Here is a 24659-nt window from a genome sequence, read left to right on the forward strand (position 1 = left end):
CCCCGCGACCCGACCTCGGATAAGCGGAAGAAAATGGATGGATGAATGGCATTAACGGAGTCGGGGAGACGAGATCCATTTTGCGAAATATGCTAACTGTTTGATCAATGAAAGTGTCAATGATTATCAGTAAATTTGAAAATATGACTACATACAGTCACGACTTGTGGTTTAACTATATAAATCACTTCTTTATGTGACTGCTGTCCCAAAGAACCAGTCTTTGGGACAGCAGTCCCAATGTCTCCTTTAAGAGGGAATGTTTTTCAAGAACAAGATTTGTATTTGTGGGCGTGCGAATGGTGTGACAGTAGGTGCGTTTATCAACTTTAACTTTAACGTTGAGCAAATTCAAATTATGAAAATCAGTTCGCTTAATGGAAACATGCTAATTTTGAAAAAACTCACGTTCTACGAAAGGTTTTTGGGTTATGATTGTTTTTTGACAATGCGAACAGTTTTGAGGGATTTTAATTGATCATTAATTGGAATTTATCATGACGATAAATCAATATTTCTCATCACAATAATTGACAACTGATACAACAAATGCCCACCCCTATTCCTGCTTCTAGCTGAGGGTCAGTTCAGGGTTTGGATAAACAACGCTTTGCCACTTTTACACCGAACTCGGCTCACACAGGGGGAGTCGACTGATCTGCTGTCTGAATGCTGAGCTGGGATTGTTCTGACCCAGACTAACCATGGGCGTAAACCACAAATTGATCCTGGATCAGGAGTCTGAGACACCCGGTGAATTAAACATCCTCACCCAAAGACGCACAGCTGCACAGAAACTGTATCCTTAAAACACTTTGAATTTTAAACAGTCGGACGTTTGTTCAAAAGATTTTTTTTTTTTTTTTTTGCAAGTGCAAGACAGAATGCAGCAGTAATTCAGCTAATCTATCCTGTTTATATTTGATCGAACACATTGATTTTTATGGCAGTGAACAGTTTTTCTCTTTCTTTGAGTTCATTGAACATCTCCGTGGTTTCTCTTAAAGGAGGCTCCCGCTAAAACGATGTGGCTCGTAACCCAGCTGTTGGGTTTCATCTTCAGCTTTTACAACCACAACCTCAAACGTGTTTAATAGGAATTTTAGGTGAAATACCAACACTCAGAAAAGCAAAGTGAAAGGGGAAAAAAAAAGAGACTTGGTTTTTCAACAATTGTAGAAACGAAAACTAAAATGTGTGGGATGCATTTGCCTCAACTCTCAATAAAAACTCAGTTCAACCGAACGCAAACTCTGCATCTTTCTGTAGTACTTTCCTTCTGCTTCCCATTAACACCACACTTTGTGTTGGCTCATAGCAGAAAATCCCCATAAAATACATTTAAAAAAATGTTTGCTGGGAGGGATGAATACTTTTCCAGAGCTCAGTCTGTGTTTTACCACTAGATAAAGCTCTGTAACTGGCTCACTGTGTGCTGACTATAAAGTGTGATGTTTACAGGAAGGATTATATGTCACACTGATGAGTCACGGGACAGCGCTGAGGCACTGAAACAGAAAGTCACTGGTATTTGTTTCCCCTTCCAACCGAATCATAAAGCTAAAGCTACAAACGCATCTAAAATGTTCTAAGTTAATTCTGTAATGGTGATGTTTTTCCAGATGGTTTCACTGTGGTAATGAGTGAAAAAATCATCTGAGTATATGTTGGGGAAATAAACAAATAAGGCGAAACACTGAGTCAATCAAGAACGAATCAAAATGCATTTTGATTATTATTTTATTAAGAAATTAAGCAAAGGAAATGAGCAATGACTCCCGTGACTACTACAGGGAAGTGAAGATGAAAGTACATCGCTTTTAATATCCACCATCCGTCTACAAAGAGGACAGAGAGAGAGAGAGTATTTCTCAGCAGTTTCAGATTATTTCACCACTCTTGAATTTGCACCTGCAGACTGTAAGCCTGGACAGTTCAAAACGAGTACAGAGAGGAAAACAACCTCCCAGAAACTCGTAATCATCTTCAGTCTTCCCAGTAATTAAGCCAAAATCTTATTTGTATCAGTACATTATCTGCTTGCTCTCGCACATATAGCTAAACACTCTGAAAGCGTGAAAATCTTGTAAGAATAATAATTTGGAAGAGTGTCTTGCATCTCTTTTGAACAAAGGCGACTGTCAAAATGCTCCACAACACGCTCTGCAACATAAGCTACGAATACATAAGTACATAAAAGCAAAAGGGATTTCCATAATTTATTCATACAAACAAATTATGGACTGTACTTCAGGTAAGCTAAAGACAGCACTACCCACAAAGCGGTATGGCTAACTAGGACATGCAGACGGATCACTAAGTACTTCACTCAGCACAGAAGCCATGGCAACAAGTTGCTCAGTAGCACAAACAAACATCTCGGACCTTTTTCCCCAGCTTCGCTTCGAAACGATTTTCTGTCTAAAACTATAGAGACGTGAGAATTTTAGCCATAAAGGAATATTTGCCCCTTTACAGATTTCTTCAATTTCTGCTTTTTCAGTCACACTTAGTGTTTGAGATTGGCCAAAACATTTTAATATCAGAAAAAGATGAGCTCAGTGAACTCTGAATGCCGTTTTCAAATAATAATTATATACAGGGAAAAAGCTATCCAAGCCAACCTGGTTTTAGGGCTGTAACTAATTATTATTTCAGTTATCGATTATTCCGGTAATGATGATTAATCAATTGTTCTGACGATTAATCCATTAATTTGACGAAACAATTTTCACATTTTGCTTATTTTTCTTTCCTTTTTTTGTATAATATTATAAATACATTAAAAGGTGCAAAAAAAAAACGACAACAACAAACAATTCAACTCCATTCTAAATAAGAAAATAAAAAGTGTGTTGCCTAAAATGCGATGACTTTATGATCTTGATCATTGGCGGCACAGGAAGCATCTGCAGCTAAAAGGTACTTCCAACATCAACGTGCGAAAAGCTCAGCACTTTGTGCTCAACATCAATACATAGTATGGCTGATCTGTTGATTATTAATAGAAGATTTTTTACAGAATTTGAACATTTAGCATTTTAATGTTAAATGCAAAATGTATATGTATAGTAAATTTCAGACTTAATAACAGCTCTAAGAATGTTTTTCTTTCCACAAATAGCCTTTATTTCGAGTCTGTTTACTTTCGTTAATGATTAATCGATTACCAGATTAGTGGACAATTATTTTAGGGATCAATTAATCACAATCAATACAATTAATCGTTTCAGCCCTTCGTAATCTGAAACGTGTAAGTGTGAGCAGAGAAAGAAGAACTGTGTAAGGGCAGGAAAACATTTTCACAGAACTGCAGTTACAGGAGAAATTTCCAGAAGCAGCTAAAAGCGTTTTTTTTTTTTTTTGGTTTTTAAAAAAAAATAAATTTCCCTTCTGCAAATAAAACTCCTATGCAATCACTTGACACATGCATAGGTGTAGAGGCCAATAACTTGTTCTTTTCTGCACATTGGTCATCATGTGACCAGCTGCTGAAAAGCTGGGATTGTAAAGTTGGCTAACCTTCCTCCTAAAATCCTACTTATCTTTCTATAACGATTATAAGTAACTCATGTTCTGCTTGTAAGAAGACGGATTTATTGCATACAGACCTAAATGATCCCTTAAACATCAGGAAAAGACAGACACAGTGAGACATCAGAGTAACCGTGACCACAGCCCCACTCTTCTTCTTTTTATGGAAACGTGTCTTGTGTTGAGAGCTGCATCTGATGTAAAGATGTGTTTGTGTGTTTAGTGGAGGCAACGCGGCGTTCCCAGGAGAAGGAAAAACACGGGTGTGTTTGCATGGCGGCTTCAGCATGAAGCGGTTTCAGGCTTTAGTTTTGAGAGGCAATGTGGTTAAAAGAGCTGGGTGCATTGTGGGTAAAGGAGATCTATGACCTCACAGGCAATGGCGGCTGAGCGCGCACAGTGAAATGAGAGTGATTTTACCTTCAGCGTCCTTAACTGTCTCGATAGCTTCAATGGCCTCAATGGTAGCTGAAGGATGGCAAAAGAAGAGAGAGAAGGAATGACAGGAAGAGAAAGAGAGAAGACAGAATCCGGAGGAGAGGATGGCAAACAAAGAAAGAAGGAGGAGAAGGAAAACGAGGTGAAGGCTGAAACATGCTGTTGTGGATTTAAATATTTGCCTCAGGGCACAAAAAGAGTGTAGGAGAGACCACAACTACACTCAAAAAAACAACTAAACTGGGTTTGTTAAGTCACTTACTGTTACTGGTGGTATGCTAATCTGACAAAATAATTTGTTGAATGAATATAAAAAATACATCAATTTTATGATTTTGTAAGAGATCAATGTATGGGTTGAGGTTACAAGAACTATTAGTGTTAGAAACACACCAGCTAGCTACGGAAGAGGATTAGGGCCAACAAAAAAAGAAAAAAAAAGAATTCTCAGAATTCTCAGAAATCTCAGAATTCTTTTTTTTTTTTTTCGGTGGCCCTAATCCTCTTCCGTATGTAGCAGACTAACCAGAGGCTAGCTGGGTAAAAATATTAAAATATCCAATCTTATTCAAGTCAGTGAATGAACCAGCATACACTGAACCGACAATAACTGTTCTGTGGATGAATGAAGTCAAACTTTGCTATTTCCATAATCAGTTACGTTTTTTAAAAACAATAAAGTTTGATGAAATACTCACGCTGCAAGAGAGCAAGAATTTCAGCAGATAACATTACGGCTAAACGTATTACAATAAAGTATATTTTTTTCCTTTTGAACTGTCAGTTTCTGTATGTTAAAGAACATAATTCACTTGGAAATGTCAATTATTCCTTATGCCTGGTTCACACAGCGAGATAAATTATATCAATCTTTCTTCCGAACTCCCCTTCTGAGAATCTTAAAGACGATTTGATTATTATTGAGATTATTGTAATGTATTTAAATATAATCTTAAGAGTTAACACACTGCTGTGTGTGGTGTGTTGAGACTGATTTGGTCTGCTAGGAGAGGCATTTTCTGAGGACGAATGAGCCCGTTGACTGTGACGTGTATCCAATCAGAAAGCCAGAAACATGAAGGGGAATCCAAAGTGGCGCACCAGAACGTCCACCGTGTCTTTGTATTGTGTTTTTATCTGCTAAAAATAGACCCCGAACTATTGGCATTGCTTCTTACACATTTGTTTAGTCTGAACTCATGTTTGGTCTCGAGAAATTTTGCGAGATTTTAAATCTGACATCTCAATGTTCATGAGTAAAATCCGTCTGAGTGTGGTGTGTTGTATTTGACCAAACATCGTCATGTGGGCGGGTTCTCAGGTTTAGAAAACTAGCTGAGCATTTTCAAATCTTGCCATGTGAACCAGGCATTAGAAACTTAAAGTTCAGGAAAGGACCTCTTGGAAACACATGTCCTCCTGTGTTTATAATGCTAGCTATGCTAATCTAGCTATGCTAGTCATGCTAACCCCTACTGTACGATGTCTTTTTGTCTTTGTTTTAAATGATGAGTGCATCTGCTTCTATCTCACTAATTATCTCTGCCAGGAAGCTTGGTATAATTTTACAAAGAGTTAAAGGGTACAGATGGACACTTTCCAACCTTAAACCCATTGCTGACATAATAATCTACAACATAGTCTATTTATTGCGAATCAGAATAAAATAATTGTTTGGAAATGTCTTTTTTTTTTAGAGTCCATCCAACAAATTATTATTTTTTTGAGTGCGGATCTTTTTATTCAACTCTTTTTTTTTTTTTTGTTAAAAATGAACATATTTAGAACTGCATAAACACTAAACAGGGAATTCATACACGAGTCAATCTAAAAACAAACAAGCATGTTAAAATGAATTAAAACTGATTACCCAAGTAACGTCCACAGTTCTTAAAGTGACAGAGTCAGAGGCATGTTTCAGGCTTTAAACATGCGAAGCCCTCAGAGCATTATCATAGCAGCTTCAGCTTTAGAGACCAGCTGGTGTTAGCAGCAGCTTGAGTTAGCTCCCTAGCTAGCTTTCTGTCTCTCTCTCTCTCTCACACACACACACACTCACACACATTTGTGTCGGTTCTGTCACCGTTTACACTTTCTTTTTCAAATTAACACCGTCCATGTTCTGTCCTGTTCTGACTCGTGTCTGCGTCGGGGGTTATCCATGTTCACGCTCACACACACTCAGCAGGCTGTTAGTATCCTCGGCGCTGTGAGGTGAGGTGGAGAGAGTGAGCGAGTCAGTGAGGCAAAAAGATGAGAGCAAAGAAACAGCTGGAAAGGAGGAGGAGAGTGGGGGGCTGGAGGATGGAGCTGGTCAATGTGTTGGGAGGGTTTTTTTTCCCCTCAACATTTGTTTCTGAAGGTGTGTTTCAGAGTAAAATCTGTGGAGTGTCTTTGTACGATCAGGGCGCTGCAAACATAGTCTTAGCTCTGGAAGTGTCGGCCACAAACGTGTTCAGACCTCTTGAAGAGTTTCACATTTTGTCGCAAATTTCAACGCGTCTTATTGGGATTTTGTTTGAGAGACCAACAGAAAACTGTGAATATTTGTGAAGAGGAATGAAAATAATAGTGAGTTTAAAGCTACAGTGTGTAACTTTTACAAAAAACATGGTTTTTACATATTTGTTAAAACTGTCTCTGTGACGTGAGAGAACAGTATGAGACATGAGATAATCTGTGAAAAGATTGAGTTCCTCTGCCTTCTCCCTGAGCTACTATTGCCGCTCCTGACCAAAAACAACTAAGAGCCAGGAGGAGGGTCTTAGTGCTGAAAATCAACCTTGCGCATGCAATGCTCAATGTACTAAAGGCGGAGAAACAACTTACTGCTACAGGAAACCCGTCTACCTGCCGATCTCGGTGGCCATGCTAACCAGCCTTAGCTTTCATGGCAGACTCTGCTGTCAGGAGGAAGCTGTAGCTTAGCAGAGACTAAAGGAGGGAGGGGGACAGAGGGAATGAGCAGCACGTATGCAAGTATAATTGACAGCACCATCACCCGCCTCCTGGCTCTGATTGTTTCTAGTTAGCAGTGGGAGAAGGCAGAGGAGCTCAATTTTTTTCCCCCCGCAGATTATCTCTCATATCATAATGACAACACAACATAATGACAGTTTCAACAAATATGTAAAATATATACACATCTTTTATAAAAGTTGTACACTGCAGCTTTAATATTAAATAAAATAAAAATGAGTCAACACTTTGTAGAGGCTGTTACAGTGTCTCTACCAGCTCTGGGTCTCTAGCAAGTGATTTTTTGCTAAATAACTCAAAGCTGAGTCAGATCTGTCAGAGGGTGAACCTGCTCAGTATCAGGTCCTTTGCAGCCTCCAACAGGTTTTCTGACAGGAATTTTTTGGAAACTATGAATACTTCCTTTTCCTCTTCACAAATTTGCACTATTTTCTGTTGGTCTCCCAGAATAAATCCCAACAAAACGCATTCACGTTTGTGGCTATAAAGTGACAAAATATGCAACCCTTCCAGAGGGGTGAACACTTTTGTGAGGTTCTGTATATGTGTGTGTCGGGCTGTTTGTTTGTGAAGCACTCACCACTTTGCAGGGTCTGCTTGCCCCCGGACAGGACCCCGCTGGGCAGCATGCCAGTAGGAGTCAGTCCCTTCAGGGTCAGAACGTTCTCACTCTCCTCCCTGCAAAGGACGGATGAGGGCGGGGATGAAAAAAAGGAGAAACGGGTTATCGGGAGAGAAATTCAGAGAACTGCACACTTCCTCGCACAGCACACCGGCAAAGACACAGTGGCAGATTTAAAAAGCGGAACTCAAAAATGTGATTTACAAATAAAAGGATGCGATGACAGCTGACTTCTGCTAAAGATTAGGAAGGAGAAAGCAACTTATAAACATCTGTACACAGACACACACACACACAGACATACAGATAATTGGATTTTGTACAAGCCTGCGCCAATAAATCGCCCAGATCTTCTCAATTTTGGGAAATTGCCGATCGGCCAATACTTACACAAGAAATCAATCTACCTTATACACATTCATAAAAGTCTAAATGTCAGCCACTGTTCTTTTGTTGCTCTGCCTAAGAGAGAGGCCTGACTGACAGACCCTTCCACCAGGTCACGTCTGCGTGTTCTCGGTTCATAATAGTCACTCGAGTGTTGCCAGCTTAGCAACTTTGTCGCTAAATTTTCCAGACAAAAAGAAATTTGCTGCCAGCCAAAATCAGAATCAATAGACTATTGTTTTTAAAGGTAGGCGTTCGGCCACACGGGTGCACACCTACATGTTGTGTGACAGAAACTTGACCCACCGTAACACGGAGAACATTTTAGCCATCTTCCCGATGGCCCGGATCTTGTTTTTGATAACCTCTTTCCTCGCTGCAGCTGCACTGGCTGTAAAACCAACAGGGAAATATAGAGTCTTAATATATCAAAACAATTGTGTTTACAATAAAAAGGTTTATTCTGTCATCTGTGACGTCTCACCGTCATAGATTTCCTCTCCGTCGTTCACGAGTTCATCGTCTGAGCAGATGCTCAAAACGTTGACCAGCATCTCCGTCACTGTCACAAACAGAGAAACGCGTTTTAATTGTTCCGTTTTTGAGATGTCAAATAGATCAAAACACATCAGAAAGAAGGAGCTCCTTTTATACTGTCAATGTATTTTAAGGTTAATTGTTCTGCTCTAATGTGATCCTCATTTTTTATACACAGCGTCATCTGACTGCAGAAAGATTTCATCAGGATTGATAAGTTCAGAAAGCCAGAGGAGGCACAAAATCTTTTGAGCTTTTTCCTCCTCCGTTGTCCTTACTGTGGCGCCACCATGTGGTCGGACTCGACTCCTGCGGGGTAATTACAGATGGCGGGCACAAATGGGGTTTTAAGTAGCTAAATTTGTGGCAGTAATGAATTTCTAACAAAAAAAAAAAACCATGTACATTCATAACTGTCTCTCTAACTGGGTCTAACTGGACCCAGAAATTATAAAATAGATTTAAAAATATAAACAATGTTATGCTTTTTTTCTATAATAAAATGCTGTGAATACAGCATGACTTATTGTTTCCCATTCAAACACTGAAAAAATTACGGAAATTAGATATTTATGTGTGGTTTCAAGGCAGATTTTTGTCTACTTGACAACATAACGTTTCCTTGTTGTCACACTTTTACCAATAACTCATAGCATAAGTTGAGACCGACACTTCGATCAGTGAATTAAATTCTGATTTGTGCCTTTTCTTCATGGTCTCAGTGGAGCTTAGCTGACCGAGGGGCAGTTTGAAAATATTTGGGTGATGAAATGTGAATGTGTCTGCAGGTACCATCAATATTTATTTAATATTGATGGGTCAGAGGTCATGCGGTGTGTCCATCTGGATAGACTGTTTATGCTTGGTACCTTTTTCTCCTACGAAAGGCAGCGACCATGTGAAGACGTCCATGAAGTTGGGCAGCCAGTAGGGGTGTGGAGAGCAGTTGAACTGACGGATGTTCATCACGTTGTTCTCATACTTTAACACCGCCGCTACACACACACACACACACACACACACACACAATTAGGACGCTTGGACAGGACGAAAACTTTAGAAGAACGGTTCTAAAGCTGAAACTCTGACTCTGTTTCAAATACGTGTATAAAATAAACCAGTAAAAACTTGCTAAAGTATTCACACTCACATTTGTCTCACATTGCAACGACAAGCCGTTATGTATTTTATTTTTATCCGATAGGCCAGTAGAACAGAAATTCAGTTATTTTTATCAACAGCTGGATTTATGAAAGCCAAGAAATAATTTGGGGTTTTTGAAGATTTCATTTTTTGGAAAATCTGGATATCTTTTTTTCACCAATACAGCCTTTTTGGCTTTTCATAATTCAGAGTGAAAGCAGCACACCAAGAGCCACCATCTTGTTTGAAAAGTGTGTTTTGCAGATTCTGCTCATGTGTGCACTTTGAATTCAGGTCAACTCTACGATGGGAAAGAGCCGACGAAAGCTTGGCTATGATTTGTGCTGAAATTACAATAAAGGTTGTAATATTACAACAATAAAGTCGGAATATTAGAAAAATAAAGCAGTAATTTTATGAGAAACCCAACATGAAAAACTAAAAATTAAAATGAGAAATGTTGAGCATCTTGCGAATATATGCTTTGGCATGGTTTTGGTAAATTGTATTTTATAATTAATAGAAACACTTAATCTTTTAACACATCAGCATCAAATTATAATCAGTAGCCGAACTTTGAAACGATCATGGAAACAGCTGAGTTTATTTAGAAGAAAGAATCACAGACCGAGATGCTCGTGTCAGATCCTAATAACTCTACGACTTTTCTCATTAAAACTTTTTCCTTGGAATATTAAGACATTTTTTTCTGGTAAAATTTCATATTTTCTGCTAATATTATGACTACACTCTCATAATTAAACAAAAATCCTTACAGCCTGGCCCATGACACTCCACCGAACAACTCAGAAGGAGTGACTGAAGTAAAAGTCACTTTATGGAAATATTTTCTGTATCTTGTAATGTCTTTTTAGTAAAAAAAAAAGGGGGGAAAAACAAAAATCAATTAAAATCTAAAATCGGTTCAGTTATGAAAAAAAAAAAGTAGGTTAAGCCCTTTTGCCCAGAACTACATTTCAAAAACCACAAATAATCATCAATCTTGATCAAATACCTCGCGGTTTGAGATTGTCACAGGACAAAAACGTGAGTAATTTTAAGGAGTACAAAAACATTTCCACGGCCCTGCGTCTGCGCTACACCTTTGTTGTTGTAGACGTCCAGGTAGTTGGGAGCAGAGAAGATGGTGATGAGGGAGGGGAAGCCCGTCGTCTGGCTCTTCCTGTACATGCGATATCTGCGCGGAGAGAGGCAAACAAGTCGCCCACGTTAGCGCTAGTCAAATGAGACGCTGAGCTGCAGATGGAGACGGAGGGGTTGCTTCAGAGGTCTCTGCAACCAGACAGGGACTGGCTCAAAGACAGGTAGGCAGTAACAAAAATGTAAATAAAAGATAGGTGTCAATGCACTGAGCAAAGACTTCAGCGTTTGCAAAAATAATAGCTTAGTCTCAATAAAAAGCATAGACTTTGAATAAAAGCACTGTCTATACTTATAGTTCTGTATGTCTGGAGTTTGTTGGAGCTTGTTTTGTATGTAAAATAAGTTATTTGTCACTAACAAATATATGGATGTCAATAAAATAAATCTAAATATTTAAATGACGTTACTTTTTCATAGATATTAATGTTTTCAAAACCAGTTTGAAAAACATGTCATCGTTTTGGTGTCATACTAGCTGTTTAGCGGTTAACAGGCAAAATGAAGGATTATGTTTTATGTTAAATCTGTCTTTGTGTTCTGTTTGTGGTGCAGTTCGAACAAAATGACTCGTTGATGTGAGGATTTTGTCACAGCGCCTCCACGTTACTACGGAAACTGCATCTGCATCCCCAGAACCAGAACCAAACATGGAGAAGTAGCATTCAGTTCTGATGCGTCACTAACCTGGAACAGACTTCCAGAAAACTGCAAAACAGTCGAAACACCGAGTTTTGAATCAAGTTTTCAATAAAGCTAAGAACCCATTTGTTTAGAGTTCTCTTTGATTAATAGAACATTATTCTACATATCCGTGTATTTGCTTGACGATTTCGATGATAGCGTTTGACAAAATGTAATGTTTATTGCTTGTTTTATAATTGGCTACTGTATTATGTTTGTGTGATGTAAAGCACTTTGAGCTGCCTCGTTGCTGAAATGTGCTACCCAAATAAACTCGACTTGACAAAAAGGCTCCTGAATGCTGAATGTCAAACTAACAGGTTAAATCATTTTGTAATTTGATGGTAACTGACTCACCCGGCATCCTGAGCTTCATGCGCTCTGATGATGGACAGCAGGTTGTTGGTCTGTAGGAACTCACACACTGCAGGATAACTGGCACAGAGAAAAAGACGACCGAGTTAGGAAGAAACAGAAGAGAAAAATGTCCTTAAAGCAGCATTGTTATGGCCGCTCTGTGGCCAGCAGGGGGCGTCAGTGACAGCTCGGCTCCTGGCTGCCGCTGTTCTGTTCTGTCGGTGCCTGGCTGTTTTACTGCTGCTGCGTCTCCTAAACCTGGAAAACGAGCAGGAAGCGCGTCACAACGCCGCCTCGGCCTCGCCGGGGGTCGGGCTCCGTCTCTCCTCCTCTCCGTCCTGCCGCCACCATCGGCCGCCTCTCCCTTATCCTAACATTCCTCCATATCTCGCAAGGAGTAGCCGGTCGTCATAGCAACAGGACCGCGCAGTCTCCCCCGGGGATTGTGGGAAATCTTTTCATGCTGAAGCTGGCGAACGTCTTGGTGCGTTTGCTCGCGTGCTCTTCGTATTGGCCGTATTTTTATTTTATTTTTCTTTCCTTCTGAAATCCCTGAAATGACTAAGTGAACCTCGGATGTGATTGAAATCTTCTTCCTGTGTCACATCCCAAAAACAACAGCCCCCAAACTCTACCTGAAACTTATTAGCTTCCTGATTTATAGTTGAGCAGCTCGTCACACCTGCGCCGCGCGCCCACGAGGCGCCCGGATAATTGAACCGCACCGAGTGAAGCCAGAGAAAGTCATCCATCTCTGTTTCGACTGCTCGCCTTAATGATATTGCTCCCGAAGAGTGGCTTTGTATGTCTGTATATTGCATTTCCCCAGGCTTTTCTGAACATCCGGTTAGTTTATATCTGTGAGCTTCATAAGCGCCGGGACTCGGAGGCTAACGGACTGCTCTCTCTTGTTCAAATGGACTGAAACTGCCAGAGCTCCTAAGGAATATTCAGTTTTATTGAAGGGAGTTTGTGAGCAGCAGCAAAGGCCTGGCGACTACAATGAGAGTATTAAAGAGCCAGTGTCATGTATTTTACAGGTATATTCTGCCAATCGAGTAACTCTGTTACCGTCGGTTGTTATGAAAATGCTGTATTAAATATGACTTAAAAGAAAAGTTGCTTCTTAATTTAACGCTTTGAAATTGAGTCTCTGTTTCTTTAAGAAGCTTCTGCTCTTTCTGAAACTCCGCCTTCAGGAAGTCATCCTAACATGGCTCCTCTGTCAGCACTTTAATGTTTTTAGCAGCATTTCTCTCAGAAGTAGCTCCTATAATGAGCTCAAATGATGTTCAGTTCCACCAGGGGGTTGCTAATTGCTGCTGGCTAGTCTGAAGGAGCTGAGTGAGGGAGTCGTGTAGGCGTCATGTTTGAGGCCGATCCAATCCGACTGATTAAATTGAATTATAGGTCTGAGCCTGAAGTAAACCTCACATATTCTAATTAATATATACTTATTTTGTTTTTAGATCATAATTTGAGTAAGCAGCGTAACTTCGTCAATTTTTAGCTTTGATTTAACATCTTCTAGCTCCATTTTGTCACTTGTAACCACAGGGTGGGTCAAGTGCGAATCATCTGGGATGTGTATCGGACTCAGGTCATAAATCTAAACTCTACTAACAAGCTATTATGGATACATTCCACTGATTATTTTAAAATGCTAAAAGCCTTTTCATACAGACAGGCTTTAAATCTTGATTTGATGAAGCACATTGTGATTTTATCTTTGGAAGGTGCTAGACAAGTACAGTTCTACTTACTTTTACTAATTAGTATGTTACCAAGTCTGCAGTAGACTGTTTGTTATACCGTCAGACATGCTAACGCATAATTTGCTTTCTAAAATGTCCAATATTTCTTAGAAAAACCTTATGAGGATCCCACCAATGGTAGCTGACACATGGCATTCACAGCTGACTGACAGCATACAGCAACGTGTAGGGGAGGGGGCTCACTACTCCATGCTAGACGTATAGAAGAAAAGCGCACTTTTCTTTGTTCACTTTTAAAAGAAGGTCAAGTTTTGACGGAAAACATTTTCTGAACCCTTTATTTTTGAATGTTGCTTGTGTTGATGTGAGATCTGACTCTGTGTGTTTGTACCTGTAGAAGTAGGAGCATCCTCTGACTGTGTTGTGGCCGAAATACTCCTGGGTCTTCTCGTTGCCAAAGTCTTCCAGGGGGTCCGACCACAGCAGGTCGCACATGGGCCCAAACGCTGGAGGCTCCTTGAATCGGTCCAACTGGGACACGGACACACACACACCCCCACACACACACACGTAAGCATAAAGAAACACAAATTCTCACCGTGAATGTTAGAATAAAAACCTCAGAAACAGGAGATGAAAAATGCTGTTTACGCTCTACAAACCCGTCTTACAGTGATATAACCGCAACCGAGCACATATAGTATAAATCAGAGCGGAACGAGGGCACAAAACACGGGGAAAAAAAATAAAATAAACACACAAACACACACTGTCAAGAGCGGAGCATCTCCATGGCAACCCTCACCGCACCGGAGGGAGAAGATGTCACACCAGCAGATTCACCATGGAAACACTGCCATTAGAGGAGGAAGTGTGTGTTTCTTTGTATGCCGTGGCTTCTGGGAACTGTACATATTCCTGCTACAGTTTCTCTCCTCGCTCCGGCGTTATCCAGTGATTCGTTTGTATTATTGTTATTGTTTATTTTTTAAGGCATTCATAAAAAGTTGCTGCAGGTTTGCGGCTGCCTGCAGGTGTGTTTTCATTGAGCTCATCATGTCCCATTAACCCTGATAGTAGCATCTGTGTGGGCTTTGCACTGAGAGCGATCAGAGAGTGCTGAGCCATGAAGGGCAGGAAACCTGAGAGCTCTTGGCATGTTGACTCCTCATGGCCAGGTTTCTGACTCCACACTGTCAGCCAGCTGCAGCGCCGGTCATCCACATGAACTCATATTAACGCACGTTGGTCAGCCAGTTTCATAATCTGTTTGAGAATTTAGCTGAAAGATGAATTTTGACTAATTTTAAATTAGGAATTTATCCGTTTCTTATTCTGTGTAAGATTTGGCATCGATATTTAACAATGAAGGATTATACTTATTGTTAATCAAACCAATCTCCATCCTGAAACATCCAATAATTAAAAATGAACACATTACTACTAGCAACACTGGGAAAAAATGTTTCTTAGAACCAACTTTTAAAAATTTACTCCAATTTGTTACAGCTGATCTTATTTTATTTTTTTAAACAAAGATATTGTTGGAAATATTAGTTTACGTATGCTGGTTTTAATGCCATTTAACTTTAGCGCATGTTGAAATATTAGACGAATCATGATTGTTTTGAGTAGGCCTCAATTTAGGTTAGATTTAGACTGATAGTTTAGTCAATACATGACTTAATCAGTAGAATATTTTTCTTAGATATAATGATCATGATTTAATTACTATTAGTCTAATCAGTAGTTTTCTATATTAGATCACAGTTTTAATAGTGTCTAAATCATAAATTCATCTGAAAAATCTCTTAGTTCATTATAACCAAAGAAGTAGAAAACTAATGAGAACATATTAAGTGTAACAGATGTTTTGGTACTGAAACTGATCATGTCTGTTTTATAAGAGTTTTAAGACATTATATGAAACGTGTACTAATTTTTATAATCAAAATCTGCTGTTTGATGCACTTGGTCAGAGGAGAAGTCAGCAGAGCTCTGTGTGGTTCAGGAACCAGTTTGAGGTTTTTGTCTTCGTATTTTACATTTTTTTCTCAGGTAGTTAATGTTTCCTTTCTGGCTTTGGCATCTGATGACCATGTTGAGTTGCTGGTGTGATTTTATGCATTTGATTGTGTGAATAAATCCTGATTGATTGTGAATTTGAACAGTGACTGTTTTTGTGGTTTCACTTTTACACATGACATTAACGGACCTGGGGAGACGAGATAACAACGAGCAATAGGTAGAAAATATCTTATTTCTCAACAATAGCCACGCAAACATGTGTGTGTGTGTGCGTGGGCGTGTGTGTTTGGTTTCTGTCGAACCTTCTTGATGTCGTCCAGTGTGTGGATTTCGGGCGAAAGCCCCCCATGGACACAGAGAAACTGCTGATTCATCAGCGCCGCCAGGGGAAGGCAGTCAAACGCCTCCATGCAGGAATCGTACACCTGTTCTGAGTACTTGATCTTACCTGGAGGTCAGAGGAGTAGAGGGACGTTTCAGCGTTCGGGACAAACACATACTTGTTCGCATGTTGACAGACAACGCTTCGAACAGCCAACATGCTAACAAACCTACACCACTTTTACTCTTTGATTAAATGGTTATTTCTGGCAGACGTCTGCAGCTGTTCTCAGTGTTGAAGTACATTTGTATTCATATAGGTAGCATAACAGTGACACATTAATGACATAATGTGTCACAAAATTATTAGCTATTTTCACTTCTTTCAATGGCCCAGTCGAAGTCCAGAGCAACATTTAATTAAGAATATAAATACATGCCACTTTTTTTTGGATTTTGTTTTACAAACCCTTTAATTTTGTCCTTCCACTAAAAATTCACGCTGTACTTTGTGTTTGTTCCTCAAATAAAATCCCAAATGAAAACACATTGAAGTCTGGGGTTGTAATGTTAACATTTTTGGACTATGACTACTTTTACAAGGCTGTGTATATATTCAAACTCGCTACAGAAAAAAACCAATTTCTGGCACAAGTAAAAGCTTGAAGCAGCAAATAAAAAATAAAAAACCACCACTCCACACAGTATCTTTCTAAGAATATCTTACAAGAGGCTGTAACAATCTATTTGACGCAAAAAGGGATTAAAACACAGCCGAAAATAGATCAGAGAACGCAGATAAGTAAAGACAAAGACGGTGGATTTTTAAAGAAGGGAGGCGACAAAGCGACGAAACTAACGGTGATGGAGAAGGGAAGGAAAACGTTAATGTTTCAGGGCACCAATAGCCGGCATTTCAGCGAGGAGTGTGTTTGTCGTCCTCTCCATCTGCCTGGTGTAGAGCAAGAGCTCGTTATTGCCAGTCCACCAGTTGTCAGCTCCTTCCACGCACTCAAACATTTATGAAGACGTATGCAGCCACAGCGCTTGCGCACACACTCAAACGCGCGCTCACACACATAGCAGAAGGTAATTGAGGGCAACCACTATTCGCCACGAGCACCAGGGGAAATTAGCTTCCTCGTCCCTTGCCCAATCAGACACAGAGGAGCAAGTCCCTGAGCCAATCATTAAGGGCCAAATTAATTCGCCTCTAATCACCCACACTCGGACAGGATGCCGAAACACGGTGGCGGAGGCAGACACATACGCGGAGGGAGGAAAAGATTAAGGAGGGATGCATGGACAGAGACGGGGTAGTGTGGGAAAGGAGGGACACAAATTCCCAACAGCAGGAGCAGAAAGAGAGGAAAAGTTGAGATGAGGAGGAGAGGAGATTCAACTGGAAATAGAAAATATCCGGATGATCATGTGATCAGCTAATCCAGAGCGAAATGTTGTTGTTTATATTTGTAATATTTTAAAGGCCAAAACAGAGAATCAAGCAAATATGAAGCAGCATGGCTGTCATTATCCAACACCATACAGCACCACATTTTGTCATTACGACCAGAAATGACAAAAGAATCTGTTGGAGGGCATTATGCTGCATTCAAGTTACCTGGGAAGTGAGAACTCTGAGTTGGGTTTGACGTCAGACTCGAGGTATTTAGATTAGAAGTTGGGATTTCAACATGGCAACGCCCATAAACAGTTTTAAACTTTCTGTAAACAAACACCACTTTGATTGGCTCTTTTTAGAATTTCAGGCGTTACATGTAACGTTGATATTAGACGCACCCATACCTATGTGTCTTGTAAAATAAAGATTTTTCCACTACAGTTTATTACTGTTAATGCGAGGAGCGGCCATATTGAAACATAAAGTCCCGCCTTACAACTCGTAACTGGAGGCAATCAAAGTTGCTCCCAGTTTTTCGGTGGGAAATCTGACTTTGGAGAATATTCCAGTTTATTTTTCCAACTGGGAAGTTGAAAATTTCCATTTCTGAGTACAACTGGAACACAGCATTGTATTAAACCACCCTCAATTCAACCCCCAACTCTTTTTGGGTTCTGACTGCCAGTTTTGCACATATATACTGAAATGTCTGCTCTTTCTTATTTGTAGAATAGGTCAATCTCAGTTAGATTACACAGAAAGCAACTTTGAGCATAAGTATTTAAGCCTTTCCACAGATATTTAATTGGATGTAAGTCTGGACTTTGACTGGGCCATTCTAACACGAGATACTGTTTGTTCTAAGCCATTCCAGTGGAGCTGAGGATATGGGTTTAGAGTTGTGCTGCTGAAATGTGAACATCTGCTTTGTTCTCAAGACTTTGTAGCCTCTAACAGTTTTTCTTCCATTGCTGTCCTATATTTAGCTCCATCCATCCTCATTCCCGTTAACTCTGAGCAGCTTCCCCACACTTTGATTTGGTCATGTAGGTTTTTGTCATGTTTGCTGTGAACCTTCAGCCTTACCTCCTCCAAACCTCATCCGTACCTTCTTCAACCCCAACTCTACCAACACTACCTTCTCCTACCCTTATCTCTAACTACTTCATCCCTCATTCCTACTTTCTTTGATCCACATCCCTACCTTCCTCATCCTTACCACTACCTCGTATTCCTTTCACCTTCATCCCTCCTTTGTGCATCCATAACTTTTCATCCCTTATCCTTTCTCCCTCAAATCTACTTCTTTCATCCATCATTTCTGCCACTTTCTTCATCCCTGCTTCTTTTAGTCCTCATCCCTACTCCCGTTATCCGTCACCCATAGCTACTTCTCCCTCGGTAATGTCTGATTGGTCCTCTTTAGCCCTCACTTCATCTAAAATTCATCTGTCGTCTTCTCTTAAAACACCAACAATTCTCTGAAACCGTCACTGTTGTGGCGTCATCCTCACTAGTGAAGAACATGCTGACTTCTTTTCTCCTAGGCTACAGCTGGAGTCTTGTATTGTCTACATATACATTAATAAAACATAGTTCCCAGCATTCTTGTTGGAAAAAGAAAGGGGGGAAAAAAAGAAGCAAACATCTAAAATAATTTAAGTCTTGCCTTGCATGCCAGAGAGACAATGTCACACAGGCGGAAAGAGCATGTCATATTAGGAGGGCAAAGAGTGACAAAACTCACATTCTTGTTTGAAGGTAAAATATTCTGTCAGATGTCTACATTCATGGTTTCCTCGTAGAAGAAAGAGCGTCTTTGGGTAGAGGATTTTCAGTGACCACAGGTAGAGCACACACTGCAAGGTTCAGGAGAGAAAAGACAGACATTAGAAGTACAACGGCTCTGCAGCTACAACCACCTTTACCTTTAACAAAAGACACAACAGTGATGGGTAAGTCATATTAAAAATGTTTCCATCCCCACTCCACATGGAGTCAAAGTACATATAAGCCTAAAGATGGACACCCTCACTAATCTTTGGTTAAATGTTCCTTAACATGTTGAAGAGAGACTAGATTTTTGTAGCCATTAACAAAGCTCTGCTTTTAGTTCTGGATGAATACTTTACCACTCTTTTCATCAGAAAGAGTTGGGTTTTTTTTTTTAATTGGTTGGTTTCTTGACTTTCAAGAAGTCATTAGGGTTTTGGTCAAGGCCTTTTCAGAAGGTTCAGCTCCTGGTTGGGACATTTAGCTGTGTTTAGGCTAGGGGCTCCATGTCCAGTCCTATGCAACCAAAATGTAAACAAACAAATGATAATAAACACGTTTTAAATCTATTCTGAATTTACTTATTCAATGTGGACAACACAAACACATTGGGGCAAACCAAAGGCCTTGTCTTTAAGCATTATAGCACATAAGCTAATTTCCAATTCCAGTCCGCCCTACCTGAACTCAACCGAAGCTCCCAAACAACTTGGTGGCAGACTGAGTAGGAGCTTAGATATTTGGTTCACTCCAACGTCTTTCAGTTTATGATGGATTTAAGCTCAAAACAGAATGGCTTAATTGTATAATTACAATTAATGTGGCATTAATGTAGATAACCATGCTAACAGGCGTATCGGCCTCCCGTGTCTATTCATGCTAAGCTAAGCAATTTCTTGCTCCTTATCTTTAAGGAAATGCTCAGTAAAAACAAGTCTTGCTACAAAGGCTAATTGCATGAGGCAGAGTCTGAGCCTTTCTCTTCCCATCATTAAACCCGGACTAGAAACTCGGAGCTCAGCGCAGAATCACGACTGAGCTGTTGCAAGGATTTCCTCCCCTGAATGAGCAAGCCATACTGACGCAATTAACCGAGCCGGAGGCGAGCGGATCCTTCCCCGGGCCCAAAGATAGACGCAAACAGCCCTCTTTGACAAGAATCGACCCGAATCAGACCGCGCTCATTAGGTTAACGGGAGAAATTAATATGAAAACGGCCGCAGCTACGCGTGACATCTTCACCGACCCGGTGCGTTTCTTTCTTTCTTTCTTTCTTTCTTTCTTTCCTCCGGTCCGGTCCCACAAATGACTCAGAAGATCTTCTCTCACCTTCACACAGTGTCGTCCCTGCTCTACATTAAGTCCCTCGCCTCGGTGCCCTTGGAAAGTGTTAACAAGGTGGCCTAAATATCGCTCCCTCGGCTCGAAATACTCTCCATGTAATACTCCATTGTTGCTCAACAGGCTTGCAGATTGTGGGTTTTGAGTCACATTGGAGATCTGGTGCTCATTTCTACCAAAGTGGTGGAAAGATACACAGTTTTTGATGAACTGGATGTCCTAAAACCAGCCTACAGCCGAAGCTGATAGGTTGCATTTCTTTTGCGTGTGCTTCTGCCGCTCACATTTATGGTGTGTTCACATCTGATGGGCCTGAAAACTCGGTTAGACTGCGGACCAAATTTGCAACATTTGTTCCATATTCAGCAGGTGTGGTTGTCTTTCACACTGCTCCAAGTCAAATGAATGAAACCCTTCAAAAAACCTGTTCCCCCCTCACCTTTGGTGGCGCTGCAAAAAGAACCACTGAAGGAAATGACACACAAACCTCTGAAGAAGACACTGAGCGCAACTTCCCTCTTCATGAAATGTAAACAAGAATAGAACGGGATTTCTCTTTCGTCTTTGGTAAAAGACCTCTGGCCATCTTCCGTCCTAATGCAAGGCTCTCACGTTTGTTTTGGTTGTTTTTACCCAGAATGCCCTCCCCTACAATTCACTTCCTGCTTTTGGAGAGGTCTACAATCTGCTTTAGTCCAATATGCATTCAAAGCACACCAGAGTTCACTTCAACCGAACCAAGAATAAGGTTTTTAGGTGGACCACAGTTTGCTCTTTTGGTCCACTCCACAGTATGTGCATTCACACCTCGCCGAATTTTCTAGGCAAAAGGGAAATCCTACTCTATTTTTGTTTCCATTTTATGAAGAAGGAAGTTGCACTCAATGTCTTCAGAGCTTTGTGTGTCATTTCCTTCAGTGGTTCTTGGTGCAGCGTCTCCACAAAGGGGGGACAGGTTTTGTCGAAGGGTTTCATTCGTTTGCTGTGGTACACTCCAGTGAAAGAGAACCGCACCTGCTGAAAATCTAACAAATGTTGCAAATTTGGTCCCCAGTCTAACCGAGTCTACCAGACTATCAGATGTGAACGCACCATGAATTCGAGCGCGACCACGGAAGATGCAAACAGACTAGAGTTTGATTAAGGTGGGCTAAACAGGGCTGGTGTTGTCAGGACTTATATCATGTATTATGTTACGGACATAGGCGTAAATCCCAGAGGGGTGAGGAAGGGGGGGGTCCGGAACCCCCCAATCTTGGAAAAGTCTAGAAATGCCCCCCCCCCCCGGGGCGTGCTGTGGTGGCGCAGGGGGTCAGCGCGCCCCACGTTTGGAGGCCTTAGTCCTCGACGCGGACGTCGCTGGTTTGACTCCCGGTCCCGGCGACCTTTGCCACATGTCTTCCCCCCTCTCCTCACCCTCTTTCCTGTCTGCCTACTGTTGCAAAAAATACCAGACACTAGTGCCGCAAAAACTCTTCGGAGAAAAAAAAGAATTGTCCCCCCCAAAAAAAATATTGAAGAAACATTTGCATTTAAATAATATCAACAGGAAAAAGCAAAAGAAAGAAAGAACGAGATAAATCTGCCATTTATCTCAGAAAAAAATAAGAATTACACAGGCTCCTGGAGCCTGAAGTGAGGAGCTAACTGTTAGCTGTGGCTCTGCTGCACAAACATAAAACCCTCCAGTAAGTAAATACTTAAAGCAAAAGACATGTAAACTTTTTATTTACTTTCAATGCTATAAATATAAGAAGAAACACATTAACAATAAAGATCAGACTGCAGTGCGTTGTTTCATTACTTTGGCTGAATCATGATAAGCTGCCTTATTAGCAAAACTGCTACACTGCTTTCATAGACTTAAGCTTTTTTTGTCAAAGGTAACAAACATCTCATTCATATTTAACTCTTTAACTTTTAGTTAATTAGAAGAGTTAGTGTCTGGTATTTTTTAAAAACTTAACAAGTTATAATTTAAACAGCCCATACCTTGCATTGGGAGCCATTACAATAAATCAATGTTAATGAGGAATTTTATTAAGAGCAGTTACTCATTTAAGCTTTTTTATTTAGAACCTTAAATTTTTGTAAAGGTGTAGCAGAGATTAGATCAGTGAGACTGAACAAAACTCGCATAGAAGCAAAATTTGAAGCATAGTTTTATTTCTCAATAATTTGTTCAGTGAGAAAAACACGTTTGATGTGCATTACTGGTCATTTTTGGTCTTTAAAAACCTTTTAAACCACATTTTACGTTACATTTCACTGTCACTTTGCAGACCCCCCCCCCCAAAAAAAGTGGTCTTAAGAAATTTTCCTGTTTATGGTCCCCGCCAATAATGAGATGGGATTTATGCCCTTGGTTACATAACACACAGTACAGTGTTGAAACTGTGCCAATGAGGGGGGCTCAGGTTCCCCCTGGACAGCACACAGTAAACCTCAGGGACTGCACACCACTAGCACTGTTTCTCCTGCACGGTCACTGCGTTTGCAGCACAGCGATGCAAAGAACGTTTCTGACTGAACGCACACCCGAAAAAGAGCAGATTCAACCGGGCGTTTTCTACGCTGCACCGTTCCTCACCTCAATACTGAAGTAGCCCCTGTCCACATAGTCCCCAAGGAAGAGGTAGCGTGTGTTGGCAGGAGAACCTCCCACTTCGAATAGCTTCATCAGGTCGAAGAACTGGCCGTGGATATCGCCACACACTGTGGAAACAGCAGTGGGCACATGTGAACAATCCAGCTAACAGTCGTGGGAGTGTTTTTGCTCCACCGGCTCCATATGGCCCGACTCGCATCCTCAGCAGTAAAACCGTATCTGTCCCGACTGTCGATCTGAAAACGTCACTCATCGGACTCACAAACAGGAGAAATCGAGCATGAGGGTGTGTTTATTGTCTTCATTTATGCAAATAAACGGTGGACCATATTTCCCATTTGTTGTCGAAATTTGTCGTCGAAGTACTGGTCTGTATTAAGCTTCTATTTCACAAAACAATAATGAGTCAGTGGACAAGTACCTGGACTAAGTACGTACCTACTTGAACCAGATTTTGTGGTATTACTGCACACTTCATTGTATTCCAGTGGGGTTTTATGCCACAGACCGACACAGAGTAGCAGATAATTGTGAAGTAAGAGGGAAAGGACACATGGCTTTCATCTATTCACAAGTACAATTCTGAAAAGTGCGTCCTAATTTGAAGATCTATATTTTGGTGCAATTATATTCAGCTTCGCACATGTAACTACTAATCTTTTGGGCCATCCTTCGGCGCAAATTAGCTCAAGTTTTATTAAATACTACTGTAACGAAGTTTTGTGATTCAATTTATATTGGAACACACAAGTTTGTCCTTCAGTATTTTTAAAGAGCCGTTTTGGAAGGTCGCAGACTTCTGACTTAGAGGATAAATAAATATTAGCACCCATAGTAGAACTTGCAAAACAATTTCACAGTAAATTTCATTTTAGAGAAAAAAAAAAGGTTTTAAGATGAAAACATAGAACTTGTTCACATAGATACTTCTAAGATGTTTTCCAGACAGAGGAATGCGCACGCAGATCGATTTACACGTTTAAGACCTCAGGACTGTCTGTCTGCAGAATCTCACCATCGCCATCCATCTGGTCTCTTCCTTCACTTTTCGTTGCTGTCACAGTTCAACCTCCTCAGCGTTTTATGATGCCCGCTTTCTTCCTTCTGTCTGTCTGTCTCCCACTTTAATGTCTGCTCCTGCTCCAAAAGGCTTTACTTTCATTTGACCTGGCAATCGGCAGTGACCTGTGTGTGGTCTCCTAAGACTTTACCCCAGTTTCCTCTCACAAGCTTTTCAAAAGCCTGTCAGTTCAAGTTTCAGCCCTCGGCTTACTTGACAATCCTAACCATTCTGAATATCTAACCGGAGCCAATCTCTGCACCTAAAGTTTATCTGGCTCAGGCAGGAAAACTTTCTTTCTGGATCAGAGTCTATGTGGGAGAGGAGGAACCTGACAGTAGGAATCAATATGCCGCTCGTCGGGAGCGAAAAGGTTGGCGGACCTCTGCACTAAGCTGCTTATGATCGGCTGTCTCGCCGTCTGCCCGTCTGTCTGTCCTCGTCCCCGGGGATCTGTACCTGTGAAAGCTGAGCGATGTTCCCACACTGCGTGGGCAACAGCGGCCCACGCAAAATTATCTCACTGCTCCCATTTGCATACACACACACACAAGCTGAAGCAGACGCAA

At 40.8% G+C, this 24659-nt stretch overlaps 1 protein-coding gene across 4 annotated transcripts in view; it reads right to left on the minus strand.

Annotated features, from left to right (window-relative positions):
• Positions 1–24659, minus strand: part of ppp3cb (protein phosphatase 3, catalytic subunit, beta isozyme) — a 44713-nt gene that overhangs the window by 4382 nt on the left and 15672 nt on the right. For 3 of the 4 annotated variants that reach the window (XM_032554957.1, XM_032554958.1, XM_032554955.1), the window contains exons 3-13: positions 23013–23137; positions 19056–19167; positions 15888–16033; positions 13949–14088; positions 11843–11920; positions 10744–10838; positions 9367–9492; positions 8445–8522; positions 8267–8351; positions 7532–7629; positions 3955–4002 (exon numbers count right to left, since the gene is read on the minus strand). In XM_032554957.1, coding sequence (XP_032410848.1) covers positions 3955–4002; positions 7532–7629; positions 8267–8351; positions 8445–8522; positions 9367–9492; positions 10744–10838; positions 11843–11920; positions 13949–14088; positions 15888–16033; positions 19056–19167; positions 23013–23137 — 1131 coding nt within the window. The remainder of the gene's footprint in view (positions 1–3954; positions 4003–7531; positions 7630–8266; positions 8352–8444; positions 8523–9366; positions 9493–10743; positions 10839–11842; positions 11921–13948; positions 14089–15887; positions 16034–19055; positions 19168–23012; positions 23138–24659) is intronic. The other variant, XM_032554956.1, reaches the window with a different exon arrangement.

Source organism: Xiphophorus hellerii, chromosome 23, assembly GCF_003331165.1.
Source record: "Xiphophorus hellerii strain 12219 chromosome 23, Xiphophorus_hellerii-4.1, whole genome shotgun sequence".
In the NCBI taxonomy this organism is placed as follows: Eukaryota; Metazoa; Chordata; class Actinopteri; order Cyprinodontiformes; family Poeciliidae; genus Xiphophorus; species Xiphophorus hellerii.